The 16,589-nt window shown below is 50.1% G+C and overlaps 1 protein-coding gene across 1 annotated transcript in view; it reads left to right on the top strand.

Annotated features, from left to right (window-relative positions):
• The window catches only part of GCN1 (GCN1 activator of EIF2AK4), a 59,312-nt gene that overhangs the window by 18,551 nt on the left and 24,172 nt on the right, over nucleotides 1–16,589 (top strand). Inside the window, exons 15-36 of the mRNA XM_038575295.1 lie at nucleotides 104–256; nucleotides 1,500–1,592; nucleotides 3,307–3,382; nucleotides 3,534–3,693; nucleotides 4,473–4,662; nucleotides 4,761–4,885; nucleotides 5,662–5,840; nucleotides 6,148–6,241; nucleotides 6,812–6,925; nucleotides 7,018–7,216; nucleotides 8,118–8,273; nucleotides 8,729–8,910; nucleotides 10,014–10,094; nucleotides 10,453–10,596; nucleotides 11,878–12,005; nucleotides 12,181–12,370; nucleotides 12,576–12,646; nucleotides 13,311–13,476; nucleotides 13,818–14,012; nucleotides 15,235–15,481; nucleotides 15,899–16,020; nucleotides 16,352–16,466. Coding sequence (XP_038431223.1) covers nucleotides 104–256; nucleotides 1,500–1,592; nucleotides 3,307–3,382; nucleotides 3,534–3,693; nucleotides 4,473–4,662; nucleotides 4,761–4,885; nucleotides 5,662–5,840; nucleotides 6,148–6,241; nucleotides 6,812–6,925; nucleotides 7,018–7,216; nucleotides 8,118–8,273; nucleotides 8,729–8,910; nucleotides 10,014–10,094; nucleotides 10,453–10,596; nucleotides 11,878–12,005; nucleotides 12,181–12,370; nucleotides 12,576–12,646; nucleotides 13,311–13,476; nucleotides 13,818–14,012; nucleotides 15,235–15,481; nucleotides 15,899–16,020; nucleotides 16,352–16,466 — 3,180 coding nt within the window. The remainder of the gene's footprint in view (nucleotides 1–103; nucleotides 257–1,499; nucleotides 1,593–3,306; nucleotides 3,383–3,533; nucleotides 3,694–4,472; nucleotides 4,663–4,760; nucleotides 4,886–5,661; nucleotides 5,841–6,147; nucleotides 6,242–6,811; nucleotides 6,926–7,017; nucleotides 7,217–8,117; nucleotides 8,274–8,728; nucleotides 8,911–10,013; nucleotides 10,095–10,452; nucleotides 10,597–11,877; nucleotides 12,006–12,180; nucleotides 12,371–12,575; nucleotides 12,647–13,310; nucleotides 13,477–13,817; nucleotides 14,013–15,234; nucleotides 15,482–15,898; nucleotides 16,021–16,351; nucleotides 16,467–16,589) is intronic.

The following is a 16,589-nucleotide window of genomic DNA, read 5'->3' as shown; positions in this document are numbered from 1 at the left end:
AGCATTTTAGTCAACCAATTCAGATGTGAATGGATAACTCCTTTCTTGAGTAAGCTTGTCACCCCTGATAGTGTTTTGTAAGGTGCTAGTCCTCTCTCCACAGGTGACACACTATTGCAGGCCTTGGACTTGCTGCCTCTGCTCATCCAGACAGTGGAGAAAGCAGCCTCCCAAAGCACTCAGGTTCCCACTGTCACCGAAGGGGCCGCTGCAGCCTTGCTGCTCTCAAAGCTTTCTGTGGCTGACTCACAGGCTGGTAAGGGTCTGGACTTGTTCCCCGTGGTAGCAGATGAGGCTTCATTCAGAGTCCCCGGGAGGAGTGTTTTGATGTTTAGAATTTGACAGGATTGGTGTGGTCACTACCACACTGCCTCGGCCATGGTGCCCCTTGTCATCTGCAGGGATGAGCCTCAGGGTCACACTTGGACGTGGGAATATAGCCAGGGGACTCTTGTCACTGTCCTCCTTTGCTCTGTTGCTCTAGTGCTCTAGGATGGGGGTTTGTATATAATGCCCAGACTGGCCTGGGTTTAGTATAGTGGGGCATTTTTTAATTGATTATACCTTTCTAGGGAGTAACTTGAAAAGCTTCCCCTTAGCTAATCTTCTAGCCCTAAGTTCCCATCTCTGGCTAGTATTACCATTTACTGTCCAGAAACAGTCAATATGTAATCGACCAACACCAGGTAGTGTTCTGTGTATATGCCATATTAAGTACTGAACACTCCTTGGACAAGAGTCCTAGTCAGTGCAACCCAAAGAGCTTTCTCTTTCTTTCTGTGGCCACCTGGTATTCTATTGTCTGCTTTAGTCATACTCTGCCTGCACATGGACGTGAACTTACTTCCATGGTTGGAAGTGGAGTTCAGCTCTGGTCATGTTTCATCAGGTGCCTTGGCAGGGAGGCAAAGATGAACATGACCAGGCTTTAATTTTAAGCTGCTTTACTCCAGTGGGAGAGAGGAGATGCAAAAATATTTCTGTAGTTATAAGACAATATACCTCCTTAGGGCAGTTTTGAAGGAGGGATTGCTCTTAGTTTAGGTGTTGGCTATCACGAAAGGCTTCATGGAGGGAGCATTTGGACGAGGGCCCTGAAGGCTAGGAAGGATTTCACCAACTGGAAGGGAACAGCCCAGGATGCGTTCAGACTAGCCTCCAGCAGGGAAGGCACCATGTGTGAACATCAAGTATCGCAGCCCGCCACCTGGAGTAGGTGGGAATTCCAGGTGGGAAATGCTTGCCTGGTCTCCTGTAGGCAGCAGAGAACCACTGAAAGTTTACATATAGGCAATGATACCGGAAGGATGGGTTAGTTTGCAGGACTGGGAGGGGAGACAGTTAGCCTAGGAGTGATGTATACATGCTGGGGGAGCCCTACTGCCTACTGCAGAAGAGGGTCTGTCAATGTAGCTGGCCCCAGTATCTTCAGGCAGGAGGGGACCAACCGTGATGGGCGGAGTGAGCTATATCAGGGAGTGACCTTTTGTTTCTTGCAGAGGCCAAACTCGGTGGTTTCTGGCAGCTGATTGTAGATGAAAAGAAGCAGATTTTCACTTCTGAGAAATTTTTGCTCATGGCTTCAGAGGATGGTGAGTTACTTAGTTGAACGTACTTGAACTTGAGATTGGGCCTGTGTCCCTCTGGTGGGTCTTCAGAGAGGACCCTTCCTGAGTGCCTGTAACCTTAGCAGTCAGCTCTGCAAAAACCCGGGTCAGAGTGCTGTGGTCAGCTACTGTGTCATAGGCTGCTGTGGGAATGAACACACATGGAACACACACGCATTGTGTGGCATGGAAGCTGAGAAGTGGGGGAGTGGGTAGATTTGTGGAAACAGAGCACTAATGGTTGCGGGGCTGCGATGTTAGGTGTAATTATAGCTGATTGGGTAATTGGTGCTGTCTTGGAGGTTTTCTTATATTACAAGACAGCTGAAAAGCTCTGGTGGAGTGTGGCTGGCTGCACTCCCCCACTAGGAGACACAAAACTACTGGTTTCTCTCCTGGCAGAGAAGGAACAGTTGATCTTTAAGTGTATGTTTAAAATTCTAGGTTGCCTTAGGGGTGTCTGCTGCTAATCGGTGATTTGAAAAGTCTTTTGACTCACAAATCACAACATCCTATTAATGAACTAAAACTGTTAGTCACTTCCTGATTTAGGAAAAAAAATTAGTTCTTGTATAGGAAATACAGTCACATAATTCAAAGAATAAAAGATCCAAGAAGGCCTATGTTGAAAATCATACCCCCGCTTTGATCTCTGGCCACCTAGTATCCCTGGCCATGGATAACCAGTTGTATTAGCTTCTGTATATCCTTAGTATTTTATAATTCATACCAGCAGATAACTTTTTGTGTTAGTTCTTTACCTTTTTTTTACACAAATGGTAATATGCCTGCTATATGCATTGTAGACTTGGTAGTCATTCTACTTCAGTATGCATGTGTCCTCATTTTTTTTTGGAACTGCATAGTAATTTTAAATTAATTAGAATAAAATGTATCTTTTTCATTAGTACAAAATACATTGTCAGCAAAAAAGGAACTTCAGATGAGCTGTAATTTTACATGCAGTGTTAATCACATGTACATTTTAGTGTTAATTCTTCAGGACTTTCCAGTTCTTTTTGGATGTATTCTATATATGTTTTTTAAGATTTTACTTATTTATTTGAGAAGGAGTGTGCACGCATGGGGTGAGAGCAGAGGGAGAGGGAGAGAGAGAGAGAGAGAGAGAGAGAAGCTCCAGCAGACTCCCTGCTGGGTGCGGAGCTCTAGATGGGGCTTGACCTCATGACCCTGAGATCACGATCTGAGCCAAACGCTTAACCAGCTGAGCCACACAGGTGCTCTAGATGTGTTCTATGATTTAGAAACCCTTCCAGGGGGATCCCTGGGTGGCTCAGCAGTTTAGTGCCTGCCTTTGGCCCAGGGCACGATCCTGGAGTCCTGGGATTGAGTCCCACGTCAGGCTCCCGGCATGGAGCCTGCTTCTCCCTCCTCCTGTGTCTCTGCCTCTCTCTCTATGTCTATTATAAATAAATAAAATGAAATAAATAAGTCTTTAAAAAAAAACAAAAACACTTCCAGGGCAGCCCTTGTGGCTTAGCGGTTTAGCACCGCCTTCAGTCTGGGGTGTGATCCTGGGGACCCGGGATTGAGTCCCATGTAGGCTCCCTGCATGGAGCCTGCTTCTTCCTCTGCCTGTGTCTCTGCCTCTCTCTCTCTGTGTCTCTCATGAATAAATAAATAAAAATCTTTTAAAAAAATAAATAAAAACACTTCCACTGTTTGTCTCCCTTCCCAGCCCTGTGTACCGTGTTACAGTTGACGGAGAGGCTTTTCCTTGACCACCCACATAGATTCACAGGCAACAAAGTTCAGTACGTGAAATTTGTTTACCTTTCCTTTTGGGTCAAGTGGGGCAAACCGTGGCAAAAGCCTGCGAAATAGTGGTGTGTGCAGGGTGGGAGGGCTGGCTGTGGAGAGCCCCACGCTCACCCTCCCCAGGATGCTGTATTCTTGTGCTTGCAGGCAGTACCACCGGGCTCTGGTGGCCGTGCTCCTGAGCCGCACCTGGCGCGTGCGCAGGCAAGCCCAGCACACAGTCCGGAAGCTGCTGTCCTCTCTTGGGGGCTTTAAACTGGCGTTTGGGCTTCTGGAGGAGCTGAAGGCTGTCCTCAGTTCTCATAAGGTGAGGGTATCTGGGGTCCAGAACTAGGGCTTGCTGACACGGTTAGCTAATCACCCCAGTTATTGAGGGAGTTTGGCTGGTCTCTTCCTGGGCTATTCTCACTCAGATATCATGTGATGCCAGAATCTTCTGCCCTGCCCTTGAGCTCTGATAACATCTTGTTTCACAGAATTCCTTTTTTTTTTTTCCCCTGAGGTGCTTTTCTTTCTTCCCATGTGTTGTGACATGTAGTTCAACCTTTTTATTCTTGAGTGATGAAATAACACTTTGTTTTTGAAGCACTTAATGATTTTTAGAGCATTTGCTACCCATTCTTTCCTTTGTTTTTTTTTTTCACCTTGCTATTAAAAGGCAGATAGACTAAATACACTTATTCTATATGAGTTGTCCAGGGTTCTGGCAGCTGAAATGACTTGGCAGGGCTCCCAGTCAGTGGGTGGCAGAAATGACCCCAAAGACCTGGTCCCTTTTCATTGTTCCCTAATCGCTCTTGAGGGATGTGGGCCAGTGACAGACTTGTGGTCTCTGACTGGGTCTCCTGGACCAGCTTCTGTGGCTGCTTTTCCCCCTATGGGCTTCTTAGGTACCAAGTCACATGTATTTCCTCCTTCCAGGCACATCTCCCAGCCTGTGGGGAGCCAGGCATCAGCCTCCACTCTAGTGGGAGCTCCCGAGAACAGCATGTGTGAAAGGCAGCTGTGTTCCTGGCATCTGTGTCCCTTGTGTCCCCAGTTAGCACAGGGCTCTGCGCAGCAGTCTCATGAGTTGTTTCCTTATAGGTGCTACCCTTAGAGGCTCTGGTGACAGATGCTGGGGAGGTAACTGAGGCAGGCAGGGCCTACATACCCCCGAGGGTCCTGCAGGAAGCTCTTTGTGTCATCTCCGGGGTGCCAGGACTGGAGGGTGACGTCACCAACACCGAGCAGCTGGCCCAGGAGATGCTGATCATCTCACACCACCCGTCATTAGGTTTGTGCCAGGGACACTTGCAGGAGGGCCAGGGACTCTATTGGGCAGGATAAGGGCAGGCCAGGCAAGAGGCCTCAAATTGCTCCACTTCCCTGCAGTGGCAGTGCAGTCAGGACTCTGGCCGGCGCTCCTTACCAGGATGAAGATTGACCTAGAAGCTTTCATCACCAGGCACCTGGATCAGATCATCCCTAGGATCACCACACAGAGTCCCCTGAACCAGGTGACTGGCATGTGGACTAATTTTGGCCTCAGGTTCAGTGTGTCAGAGGGAGGCTTCAATGAAATTGAAATAGGTGCAGGTGTTGTAAAATGTGGTCTTGGAATTCTTGGGTTGCAAGTGACAGAAAATGCAAAGTGGTTTAAGCATAAGGAGGGGCTTCCTGCTGCTTCTGACTGCTGAGTCACAGGGTATGACTGGCCCCCATGATGCTGGCTATAGAACGCTATAGGTGGTGTCTTTCTTGCTTTCCTTCTCTTTGTCTCTGGCATTTGTGTCTCCTCTCTGCTCTCCATGAGGGGGGCTCTATTCTCCAGCAGTCTCCTCCTCTCTGGTAGTGGGACAGCTGACACTTCCAGGCTTATAGCTCGTACCCCATCACCTGCAGTGGAAAAAGCTTGCATTTTCCAGTCATTTCAACTGGCATGGGGGCTCACTACCCTCATTGACCTGGCTTGGGCCCTGTGCTATTTCTGAGCCTGTCCTTTTGGTCAAAGTCACATGCCCACCTCCGGAAAAGGTAGGAGCAGTTCCACCTGCACCACAGAGATTGAGGGTAGAGGGGTAGTATGAAACCCAGTCAGGATGCTGGTGCCACAAGCTGGGAAATGCTTGGGGAGAAGGCAGGCACACACTGCAGCTGTCTACTGTGGCGGGCAGTGCTCAGAATAGGCAGGGGCAAGAAGAGGAGCCTGTAGCTGGGAGCATTAGGCATGGTAGGACCCCTCTCCAGTGCCAGCCTATGGCACACCCTGACTGAGTTGGTGTTTGTCTGACAGTCTTCCATGAATGCCATGGGCTCCCTCTCCATCCTGTCCCCGGACCGGGTCCTCCCACAGCTCATTAGCACCATCACTGCTTCTGTCCAGAACCCTGCGCTCTGCCAGGTGACACGGGAAGAGTTTGCCATTATGCAGACCCCTGCCGGGGAGCTGTATGACAAATCTATTATCCAGAGGTGAGTCCCCATTTGTGGATTCAGTTGCCCTAAGCCTTGGTTTTCTTACCTGTAAGAGAAAGAGGTGTCTTTTATAGGGTTAAGGAATAAATGTTTTAAGGAATAAATCAGATCGCTTATTCGTTATTGGACAAGTATTGCTCTGTTCCAGGCACATGCTTAAGCCTGGGATACAAGAGCACGTCAAGTATCTAGCACTTTGCTGGTGCATGCAACTTCAAAGCCAGCTGAGGTTTCACTGCTGGCAGGAGACAGGAGGACCTATTGGCTGTTTGGAGCTGGCTGATCACCTGCTTTGATGTTTCAGTGCCCAGCAGGACAGTATAAAGAAGGCCAACATGAAGCGAGAGAATAAAGCTTATTCCTTCAAGGAGCAGATCATCGAGCTGGAGCTCAAGGAGGTGAGTGCAAAGAAGGGTAGCTGCTGAGCTTGGTGGCCTCAGCCTGGCGACTTTCTGTGCTTCGTGTATACAGTTCCCTGGGGTCATCCTGAGGTCCATGCACACTCTTTTGAACCCTCCACCAGTCCTGGGTTCCCCTACCAATGGAGGTGCTCAGTAAATGCTTGTTGAATGAATGAGTGATTTCTTGGCCTTTTCCAGGCTGCAGCTTATACTGGGGGAGAGCATCTGTTGGAGGGAGGCTAAGGTTTAGATTCTGAAGCCGCATGATTAGCATACCATTTCCAGCACATTGAGGGACTTCTCATTTTTCTCACATATAAAAGGCTCTTCTTGCCTTTGTCAATTGAGAATCCAGTAAGAAATTACTTCTCTACTGCTGTCTCCATCCTCTGGAAACCAGGTGGCTGTGGACTCTGTGGGAGGTCAGGGAGGCCATATGGTGGTTTGTAGGCCCAGGGTCATAGACTTACAGCCGGCTTGGTGCCAATTGGACTGATCTTGCCCTGCTTTGTGGTAGGCAGGGAGGTCTATTCCAGGAGATGGAATTGGTTTGCTCGTTGCCTTTAGGAGATAAAGAAGAAGAAAGGCATAAAAGAGGAAGTGCAGCTGACCAGTAAGCAGAAGGAGATGCTGCAGGCCCAGCTGGACAAGGAGGCGCAGATCCGGAGGCGGCTGCAAGAGGTGAGGGGCTGCTGCCACCACAGGCTGAGCTTGCTCCTCACTGTCTGGAGCAGGCCCTGCTGACCTGCCTACCGGGCCAACTCTGCTTGCAGCTGGACGGTGAGCTGGAGGCGGCGTTGGGCCTGCTGGACACCATCCTGGCCAAGAACCCATCTGGCCTGACCCAGTATATCCCAGTTTTGGTCGACTCTTTCCTGCCTTTGTTGAAATCTCCCCTGGCTGCTCCCAGGATCAAGAACCCTTTCCTGTCCTTGGCTGCCTGCGTCATGCCCCCTAGGCTCAAGGCTTTGGGTCAGTTCTTGTTTGCTGGTTTTGGGCATGGCCCTGGGCAGGTTGGGAGGGGGGGCAGGAGGTGCACCTGAGTGCTTATGGGGAGTAGGGAGTGGTCTAGGCATCGACTTCTGTGCCCATCTGGAAACAGTCTTGGAACCCCAGGCTGCAGATCCCTAGGAGCCACATAGAGCTGCCTCCTCCCTCATGTTTCACATCTGCTGTGCCTTCACTCTGAGTACGAAGTTTTAGATACTAATCAGTGTGATCTGTCTGTAAGTTTTCAAACTAAGGAGTCAGAAATTAAGTGGTAACGGGGTTGGTTTGGTACCATGTGGCCAGTTGGTGCAGCCCAGAGCTCCTGAGGCAGCCCCATCTCAGTGATGGGAGGTCCCTGTGGCCCTTAGCGTTTGGTTAACTACGGAGATACACAGACTAGGTGGGGCAGCCGGGCACTGTGATGGCCTCACTTTGGTGGGGTAATGGCATTAAGCAGACTTCATAGCTTGAAGGGTATGTTCCTAGGTATGAGGCTAGAATCTAGTTCAGAGTGGAAAAATTAGTTGGTACTTATGGAGCCTCCTGAAACTGTTACTGACTGGCTGGGCTTATTACATGGAAGATGGGAGCTCCAGGTGACAAGTAGAGCTTATACCCTTAGCTAAACAACCCTGGGTGGCTCATACTTTTAATTTCTTAGCATAAGGACAGTTCCTGCCTGCCTACCTGCACCGTTCCCCGCCCAGTGCTGTCATGAAGATGAAATGAGATATCAGGTTGAGGACGTTTTGGCATAGCAGAATTAATTCCTTTAAGTCAGAGAGATGAGGCATCTCTGCTTGGGGGTCCCTGGTTTGTGCCCAGGCCAGAGTCCGTGTCCTTGCATTGGTCATCCCCTTTGGGTTCCTTCTCTTGGACACAGGCACTTTGGTGAGCCATGTGACTCTACGCTTGCTGAAGCCAGAGTGTGCCCTGGATAAGTCATGGTGCCAGGAAGAGCTGTCGGTGGCTGTGAAGAGGGCGGTGACCCTGCTGCATAGCCACACCATCACCAGCAGGGTGGGCAAGGGTGAGCCAGGTAAGGAACAGGGCAAGTAAAGGCAGTGTGTGTGCTCATTCAAGCCTGTGAGTCTCAGTGTCCCTCCAAGGCCTTTCTGAGGCTGTGGCCTTGGGCAAGTCACTTCTGTTCCTGGCCTTCATTTCCTCCTCTGAAAAGGGTTGGGAGGATGGTGGAATTTCTGAGTCCTGGTATTCTGAGTCACTGTGACCCCCACTGAGAGTTTGCTTCTCCTCACTGGGATCTACCTGTGTCTTTTAATTCTCTCCTCCTGGAACTGAGCAGTGTTTGGGGTAGGAGTAAGATTCAGAGCTGGGCTGCTGGCTATTGTCCCTGTTATCATACTTTGTGTTCCTGGGCATCAGAAAGGGTCTCCAGCCTCCTTCACCCCTGACCCCACTCACCTGGAGGATGGAAACTCAGGCCGCAGCTTCTGTAGATGCCTGCAAGATTGTGTCTGCTTCTTGCCCTCACAGATGCTGCGCCCCTGTCTGCGCCAGCCTTCTCCTTAGTGTTCCCATTTTTAAAGATGGTGCTGACTGAGCTGCCCCACAATAGCGAGGAAGAGGAGGAGCGCATGGCCCAGATTCTTCAGATCCTCACCATCCATGCCCAGCTGAGGGCCTCACCCAGCCATCCCCCTGGGCGTGTGGACGAGGTTGGCAGAGGAGCTCGGCTCCACCCTTGGTTTGAGTGGGGTCAGGGAGGCAGGGGCCCTCCATATGTCCTGGACCATCAGCATTTCTGGCAGGGTAGTGGAGTGTGTGCATGTATTTATAGCAGCAGTCATTGGTAAGGAGAACCCAGATGTTCTCTTTAGTGTAGCACTCACAGCCTCAAAGCAGCTTACAGGTTTCCTGAAAGTTTCTGACCTAGAGACATTGAAGGATTTTAAATCAATTTATTGTGTTAGTTTTGTTTTTTTTTTTTATATAACTCAGAAGATAATAGTGATCACTCTTCCTTTGACTTGCTTGTGGTTATGGGATTGGACCTCATTCACTGAAGGATTTCCTTCATAGATTGTATTCTGAAAACGTGCCAAATTCGTGCATGTGTTTAAAAATTCCATGAACACGAAAGCAGGGGGAAAAAAAGGAAATATTGCTCCACACAGTAAGGCATAGGTGGATTGCCCTGCTTCTTTCATATGACTGTATATTCTGGTTTCCTCTCATGCTTCATGGACTGTGTAGGGCTCTATGCTCTGAGTACACCATGTTTTATTTAATAAGTTTTTACCTATTGATAGGTATTTTAAGATTGTTTCCAACTTCTCCCTAATTTGAACAGCACTGTGGTGTGCGTCCTTGTCCACACATGCCCCACTGTGCACCCATGTGAGCACTCTACAGGACACATTCTTGGGTGTGGAGTTACTAGATTATGGAGCATGTTCTGAACTCACCAAGAGTTCCTGTCTCTCCATACCTAATGCAGCCTCAGATAGTAATTAATCTTGCCAACAAAAGGGAAAAAGATAGTATCCCGTTTTATTTTGTTTCTCTCCTACTTTCAAGGTAAGCATCCCTGTGTTTAGGGGCCATCTGTATTTCACTGTCTGTGAGTTTCAAATATGTTTCAGAATGTACTTGTTCAGAATCCCTGAAGCTGGTGTGGCTAACTGGAATTGGCTCCCATGGAGTTAGTGGTTAGCCTGACAGGGTTCCCTGCGGGGAGAGGATGCTGCTGCTCATGCTGCCAGGCGTTGTTACATACCTCCCAGAGCCTCACCCTGACTTATGTGCTGTTCTCTTTTAGAATGGCCCGGAGCTGCTGCCTCGAGTGGCCATGCTGCGCCTTCTGACTTGGGTGATCGGGACGGGCTCTCCCCGCCTGCAGGTGATCTGGTTTTCAGCTGGCTATTGCTGCACCTGAGTTTGTGAGCTTGATCTCTGGTCCTAGCACTTGGTGGTGTTGAGTCCTTGTTATCTTTCTCAGCCCTCACTTTTCTATTTGAGCTAAAGGGCTGCTTTTGAGAGAGCCAGCCTGGACATTCTCAGGTAGTGAGGGGTTTTGCTTGGGACCTGCCACTGTCCTGGGCTGGAGCAGGGGGCTTGTCTCCACTAGGGCTTCAGGGTAGGCATTCTCAGTTCAGATCCCTCTCTGGGTTCTTCCATCCATCACCCAGCCCCATGTCTGGCCCCATAAAAGTCAATAATTTGGTGAACTGAGCTTAGTGCATCAATGTCCTCCTTAGGTTCTGGCTTCAGACACCCTGACCACCCTGTGTGCCAGCAGCAGTGGCGAGGATGGCTGTGCCTTCGCAGAGCAGGAGGAGGTAGATGTGCTGCTCTGTGCCTTGCAGTCCCCTTGTGCCAGCGTGCGGGACACTGCGCTCCGGGTGCGTTCCCCCTCTCTTGCAGGACCACTGTGGTATTCCTCTTCCCTCAGTGCAGGTGTTTGAACTGTATGAGACATTCCTTCAAATGATAGAGGAGATGTCTCACATTTGCACTTGTGTATCCTGGAGACAAAGGGAAAAAGTCATGGAGTGGGTCAGGATCATTCTAGGAAGGGGGATGATGAAGCAGTTGTCACAATGTATCACTGGCTATTTTTGAATTTACCTTGGAAGACTTTATGTGATTTTTTTTTTTTTTTGAGAGGGAGTGGGTGGGGTGGAGGCCGAGGGAGAGGGGGAGAGAGAATCTTAAGCAGTCTCCATGCTCAGCCCAGAGTCGAACACAAGGCTCGATCTCACCACCCTGAGATCATGGCCTGAGCCAAAATCAGGAGTTGGCTATTTAACCAACTGAGTCACGCAGGTGCCCTGGCTTCACTAGTTTTCTAAAATGAATGTGGTCTCTTGGTTCTTTTATAGATAGATCAATGATCAACTAAGAGGATTAGTTTGTTTTTTCAACCTATCACCTTATACTTGGCTTTTCTTAGTGCTTTTGGATCAAAAAAGCATACTCTCCTTGAAGTATGAGACAGGGCTTCCCAAATGCCTGTCTTCAGCCCCATGCTATTGATCTGTGACAGAGTTTTCACTGGCTCTTGGCAAAATGTGGAAAACAATAGCAATGTGAATTTTTCTTGAAGACCAAGGGAATGTCCTTTTTCTGAGGTTTTGTCTTACACATTGAAAGTTTTTATTATTTTTCTTTTAAAGATTTTATTTGAGAGAGCATGAGCGGGGGGGAGGGGAGGAGGAGCCTGATGTAGGGCTTGATCCTAGGACTCTGGGACCATGACCTGAGCCAAAGGCAGATGCTTAACCGACTGAGCCACCCAGCCACCCCACATTGAGAGGTTTTAAATTTTATGTTAAAAAAGATTCTACCACCATCATCTCACAAAGGAAAAGCTGTGGGAGAAGCCAGAGCAGCTAATGAGTTGAATTGATGCGTGGTACTGGTAGTGCTGTCCAATGATGCTTTCTGTAATGATGGGAATATTTAATATCTGTGCTGATCAGTGTGGTAGCCACTAGCCAATGTATGGCTGTCGAGAACTTAAAATGTGGCTGGTGTGACTGAGGAACTTAGAGTTAATTAAGACCTACGTGTGGCTGGTGGCTATGTCTTGGCTAGTACAGCGTTAGAGGAAGGTGAAGAGACAGGTCAGAGGCTCTTACAAAAAGTCAGACCTCACTGAGTCCCATCTCACCCCCTTTCAGGGGCTGATGGAACTCCACATGGTATTGCCAGCGCCTGATACTGATGAGAAGAATGGCCTGAATCTTTTGCGGAGGCTCTGGGTGGTCAAGTTTGATAAGGAGGAGGAGATCCGGAAGCTGGCCGAGAGGTGGGAGCCACTAGAAGATTTTGTTTTTTTTTTCCAGTTCTATCCTCTCTCCACTTATGAAAAACTGGCCCCAGAGTGCTTAGCCAACAATAAGAGAAGGACCAGATGGCTGGGTTTGGCAGGGTGGGTGCCACAGATCCTTTTCTGACTAGTCCCTGCCTCTGGTCTCCTATAGGCTCTGGTCGACAATGGGCTTAGATCTGCAGCCAGACCTCTGCTCCTTGCTAATCGATGATGTCATCTATCATGAGGCAGCTGTGAGGCAGGCCGGAGCCGAAGCCCTCTCCCAAGCTGTGGCCCGGTACCAGCGGCAGGCGGCAGAGGTCATGGGCAGACTTATGGAGATTTACCAGGAGAAGCTCTATGTGAGTGGCCTGCGCACCCTGCTGCAGGCTGGGCTACGGGAGGGTAGGTTGGACTCTGCTTGGCCTCCAACATGCTTTGTTAGAACTCACTGTGGCCTAGGGTGGCTGTGACTGATCTCCTACCTCACATAACAAGCAAAGTACTAGCTCACATAGCTCGGCTGGGGAGAGCACTGCAGTGCATTTATCAACCTGTCTGTTGCAGCGGCCTCCCCCAGTGCTGGATGCCTTGGGACGAGTTATCTCCGAATCTCCTCCAGATCAGTGGGAAGCCAGGTACAGTAACAGCTGTTGCAGTCTTGTTCCACTCAGAGCTTTCTCAGATACCACAGATTGGCTGGGCTGGGTGCTGAGAGGAGATAGTGTGGAGTCATGGGACAGTGGAAGGAAAGGGCAAGACCTCCCTCTGAGTCAGAGAGACCTGAATTCAAGTCCTGGCTCCTCTTGGGCTAGCCAAGTGATATTGGGTGTGTTTCTTCTTTTTCTTGGGCCTGGTTCCTCAGAGATCCTTGGGGACCTTTTTACTGTTCTGTAGCTGAAAAAGATAGTAGTACTTTGTCTTTGTAGAGTATGCTCACAGTCAAGTGACTTCACATTTGATTCTTTTACCTCTTTACCCTCCTGAGCCTGCCCTGGAGGTAGAAGGGTAAGCATTACACTCACATGTGGGGAAACAGAGGCAGAGCTGGTCCTTGCCCAAAGTCACCCTTGTAGGAGGTAAACTCTGGGCAGATGGCAGGTCTCTATTTGACAAATGGGTGTTTGAGGCCATGGTGTAGATTGGTGGGTAAACACGAGGCAATGGGCTCTGTACTGGTTCTGTACCTCAGAGGGAGCTGGTGCAAACTCCCTTTCCTTGTGGCATACTGGGATAGATTCCATCAGCAGAGGAGGCCCCTGGTCAGCTCTCACCGCCTGACATATCCCCCCTTCTTCCCAGGTGTGGCTTGGCTCTGGCCCTCAACAAGCTCTCCCAGTGTTTGGACAGCTCTCAGGTGAAGCCTCTCTTCCAGTTTTTTGTCCCTGATGCTCTCAATGACCGAAACCCAGATGTCCGGAAGTGTATGTTAGATGCAGCCCTTTCGACACTCAACACCCATGGGAAGGTGAGAGATCTCAGCCAGTCGAGGGGTGGGTTCAGCAGGCTGGGCCAGGATAGGAGGCGGGACTGAGTGGTGGGACTTAGTGAGGTTGAGTGCCAGGAGGCCTGGCTGGGTACTGGCCCCCATGGAAAATTTCATTTCTTTTTTTTTGAGCCAGAAAGACCCAAAAGGCTGTTAAATTCTTGTAAGTCTGCTGCGTTGCTGCCAGAAAATTGGGAAACCCGCTGGCATTGTTGGGCTGCCAGTCCCAAGCCAGACTTGGGGTTCATCCTCAGGCAGAAACTGTCATCCCTGATGCAGCGTGTAGAGTTGACATGAGGCTTTGGGTGGGCTTGGCTTTTCAGGAGAATGTCAACTCGTTGCTGCCAGTGTTTGAGGAGTTTCTGAAGAATGCGCCCAACGATGCCAGCTATGATGCTGTGAGGCAGAGTGTAGTGGTCCTCATGGGCTCTCTGGCTAAGCATCTGGACAAGAGTGACCCCAAAGTGAAGCCCATCGTTGCCAAGCTCATCGCTGCTCTCTCTACCCCCTCCCAACAGGTACCTGCCTCCTGGCCTGGAGCCCACAAGCCAGTTGGGGAATTGAGACAGACTGCATGTGTGTAGTGGGATACTAGGGCCCAGTTGGGTATCAGGGCCCCGGAGGCCTAGTTCTCAGCAAGGAGTCATCCTCTTTCTTGGGGCAGCCTGGTTTATACTGAAGAGCACCCCTGGAGAAGGAGTTACTTTGCTCTAGTAGATTTCCTAAGTACTTTGATTTTTTTCCTACTTATTTACTAATAATCTCTTTTTGCACTTAGAATAAACCCAGCACTAGGGATAGCAAGATTAAAAAAAAAAGACAGCTCCCTCTGCTGAGCTTTCTCTGACCCTCTGTGTGTTCCTTTTTTTTTTCTTTTAAGGTTTTATTTATTTATTTATGAGAGACACAGAGAGAGAGAGAGGCAGAGACACAGGCAGAGGGAGAAGCAGGCTCCATGCAGGGAGCCCGATGTGGGACTTGATTTTGGGACTCCAGAATCACGCCCTGGGCGGAAGGCAGGCGCTAAACCTCTAAGCCACCCAGGTGTCCCTCTCTGTGTGTTCCTTACACATTTCAGGGGCTTTCTAATGTGGACTGTAAGCATAGTGCAAGGATTGTTGTTTTCTTTTTTGAAAAACGTGTGTGTGTGCGTGTGTGTGTGTGTATTTTTCCCCCCTAAAGTGACTTGCATTTTGGGTCACCCATAGTATTTCAAATGTAGGTTCACAAAACTGTGGTCAAGTAAATTTGAAAACTCACCTGCAAAGGATCTGCCTGGGCCTCTGGCAGCACAATGCTTTGCTGTATACTCTCTTGTTGAGCTTAATGAACTGTGGTTGGAAGGCAGAACTGGTGCAGCCTTTGGATACCACTCAGTTTGGGCCTCGCCCTGTAAGGCAAGGCTGAATTCCCTGTGCCTTTGACAAGAACACTGAGAGACTCAGGCCATTTTTAAGAAGGCGCAGTCACGCACTTCTCTCTAGATCTTTCTATGTGAGTGTGCCTTCCTGGAGTTTTCTGTCATCTGACTAGGCCTCACAGATCAAGTGTGCCCCCTGATGGAGCCCGTGTCATCCACGGGCACCTAACACTGTTTGCTTGTCTGATGCCTTGTGTTGTCTGACAGGCAGTGGCTGAGATGGGGCTTGGGGACATCTAGTGGTGAGGCACTGCATAGGACTGTGGCAGCCCCCAGGAGTGGCTGTGGTTGAGCTGCAACAAGGCAGGCCCCTCCCATAGGTCCAGGAATCCGTGGCCAGCTGCTTACCACCTCTCGTGCCAGCCATCAAAGAGGACGCAGGAGGGATGATCCAGAGGCTGATGCAGCAGCTGCTGGAGTCAGACAAGTACGCAGAGCGCAAAGGGGCCGCCTACGGACTGGCAGGCCTGGTGAAAGGCCTGGGCATCCTCTCGCTAAAGCAGCAGGAGATGATGGCAGCGCTGACTGATGCCATCCAGGATAAGAAGAACTTCCGCCGGCGAGAAGGTGAGTGTCTCTGAGCTTGGGGCTGCCCAGGTTGGGAAGTCAGTCCCCACAGCTTCCAGAGGAAGGAATCTGGCCTTTCCTTCCCCACTGAAGGCCTGGTGTTTGTGTGTGTCCTGTCGAGGGGGCAGTTTGTGTAACCCATTTCATCCCGTCCTTGCTCCTGTAGCCTGGACTTTATTTCTTACTCAGCTTTGAGACCATCCGCTGAGACAGAATTGGCCTTACTAGCTGTTAGTGCCACGAAGTGACAGACACTGCCCTGTTCTCTCCTCCTTCCTGCTCAGCCACATCCATGCTCTTGGGGAGGTAGAGGGTGCTGTAGTCCCACAACTGCCTTGAGAGGAGGAGATGGCAGGGAGTTTATCCTGTGGCTGCCTCCAGAGCACAATCTGTTTCCACCTGTTCCTCCACCCCCAGGAGCCCTCTTTGCCTTTGAGATGCTGTGCACCATGCTGGGGAAGCTCTTCGAGCCGTATGTGGTTCATGTGCTGCCCCATCTGCTGCTGTGCTTCGGAGATGGGAACCAGTATGTGCGTGAGGTAAGTCCTGAGGCTGCATGTGAGACCTGCTGCCAGCTGGGGCCGCCAGTGCCTGTGAGTCTCCGCCCAAGGTCTGAGGAGATGGGAGGGCCCACTGCTGGGAACCCCCCCTCCCCCCCAGACGTCAGTTACTGGTATGGACTCCTCCAATTTCCAGTAAAGTATTGAAGCTTTGTAAGATGAGGAACTCTCCTCAGCTATGTCTGTACACAGGGTCTGACACAGGAGACCTCTAGTCAGTGTTGGTTGCCAGGAGGAACATTCGATCTAAATCAGCCTTGACCGTTTCTTGGGCAAGGAGGCCCCTGAACACCTTTTCTCCTCCCTTGAGGCTGCAGATGATTGTGCCAAAGCTGTGATGAGCAACCTGAGTGCTCACGGGGTGAAGCTGGTGCTCCCCTCCTTACTGGCTGCCTTGGAGGAGGAATCCTGGAGAACCAAAGCTGGTAAGGCTGCTCCCCTTTGGTGTCTGTGTCCCAACCTCCTTTTCTGAAGACTGCCCTTGCAGGGATCAAGAGAGCCATCCAGGGATCTTGTCCCGTGTATGTGTGCTCCCCAGCCCACAGACA

The sequence above is a fragment of the Canis lupus genome, chromosome 26, assembly GCF_011100685.1.
Source record: "Canis lupus familiaris isolate Mischka breed German Shepherd chromosome 26, alternate assembly UU_Cfam_GSD_1.0, whole genome shotgun sequence".
In the NCBI taxonomy this organism is placed as follows: Eukaryota; Metazoa; Chordata; class Mammalia; order Carnivora; family Canidae; genus Canis; species Canis lupus.
Note: the sequence above shows the minus strand (reverse complement) of the source record. Positions and strands in the feature narration are given on the sequence as shown.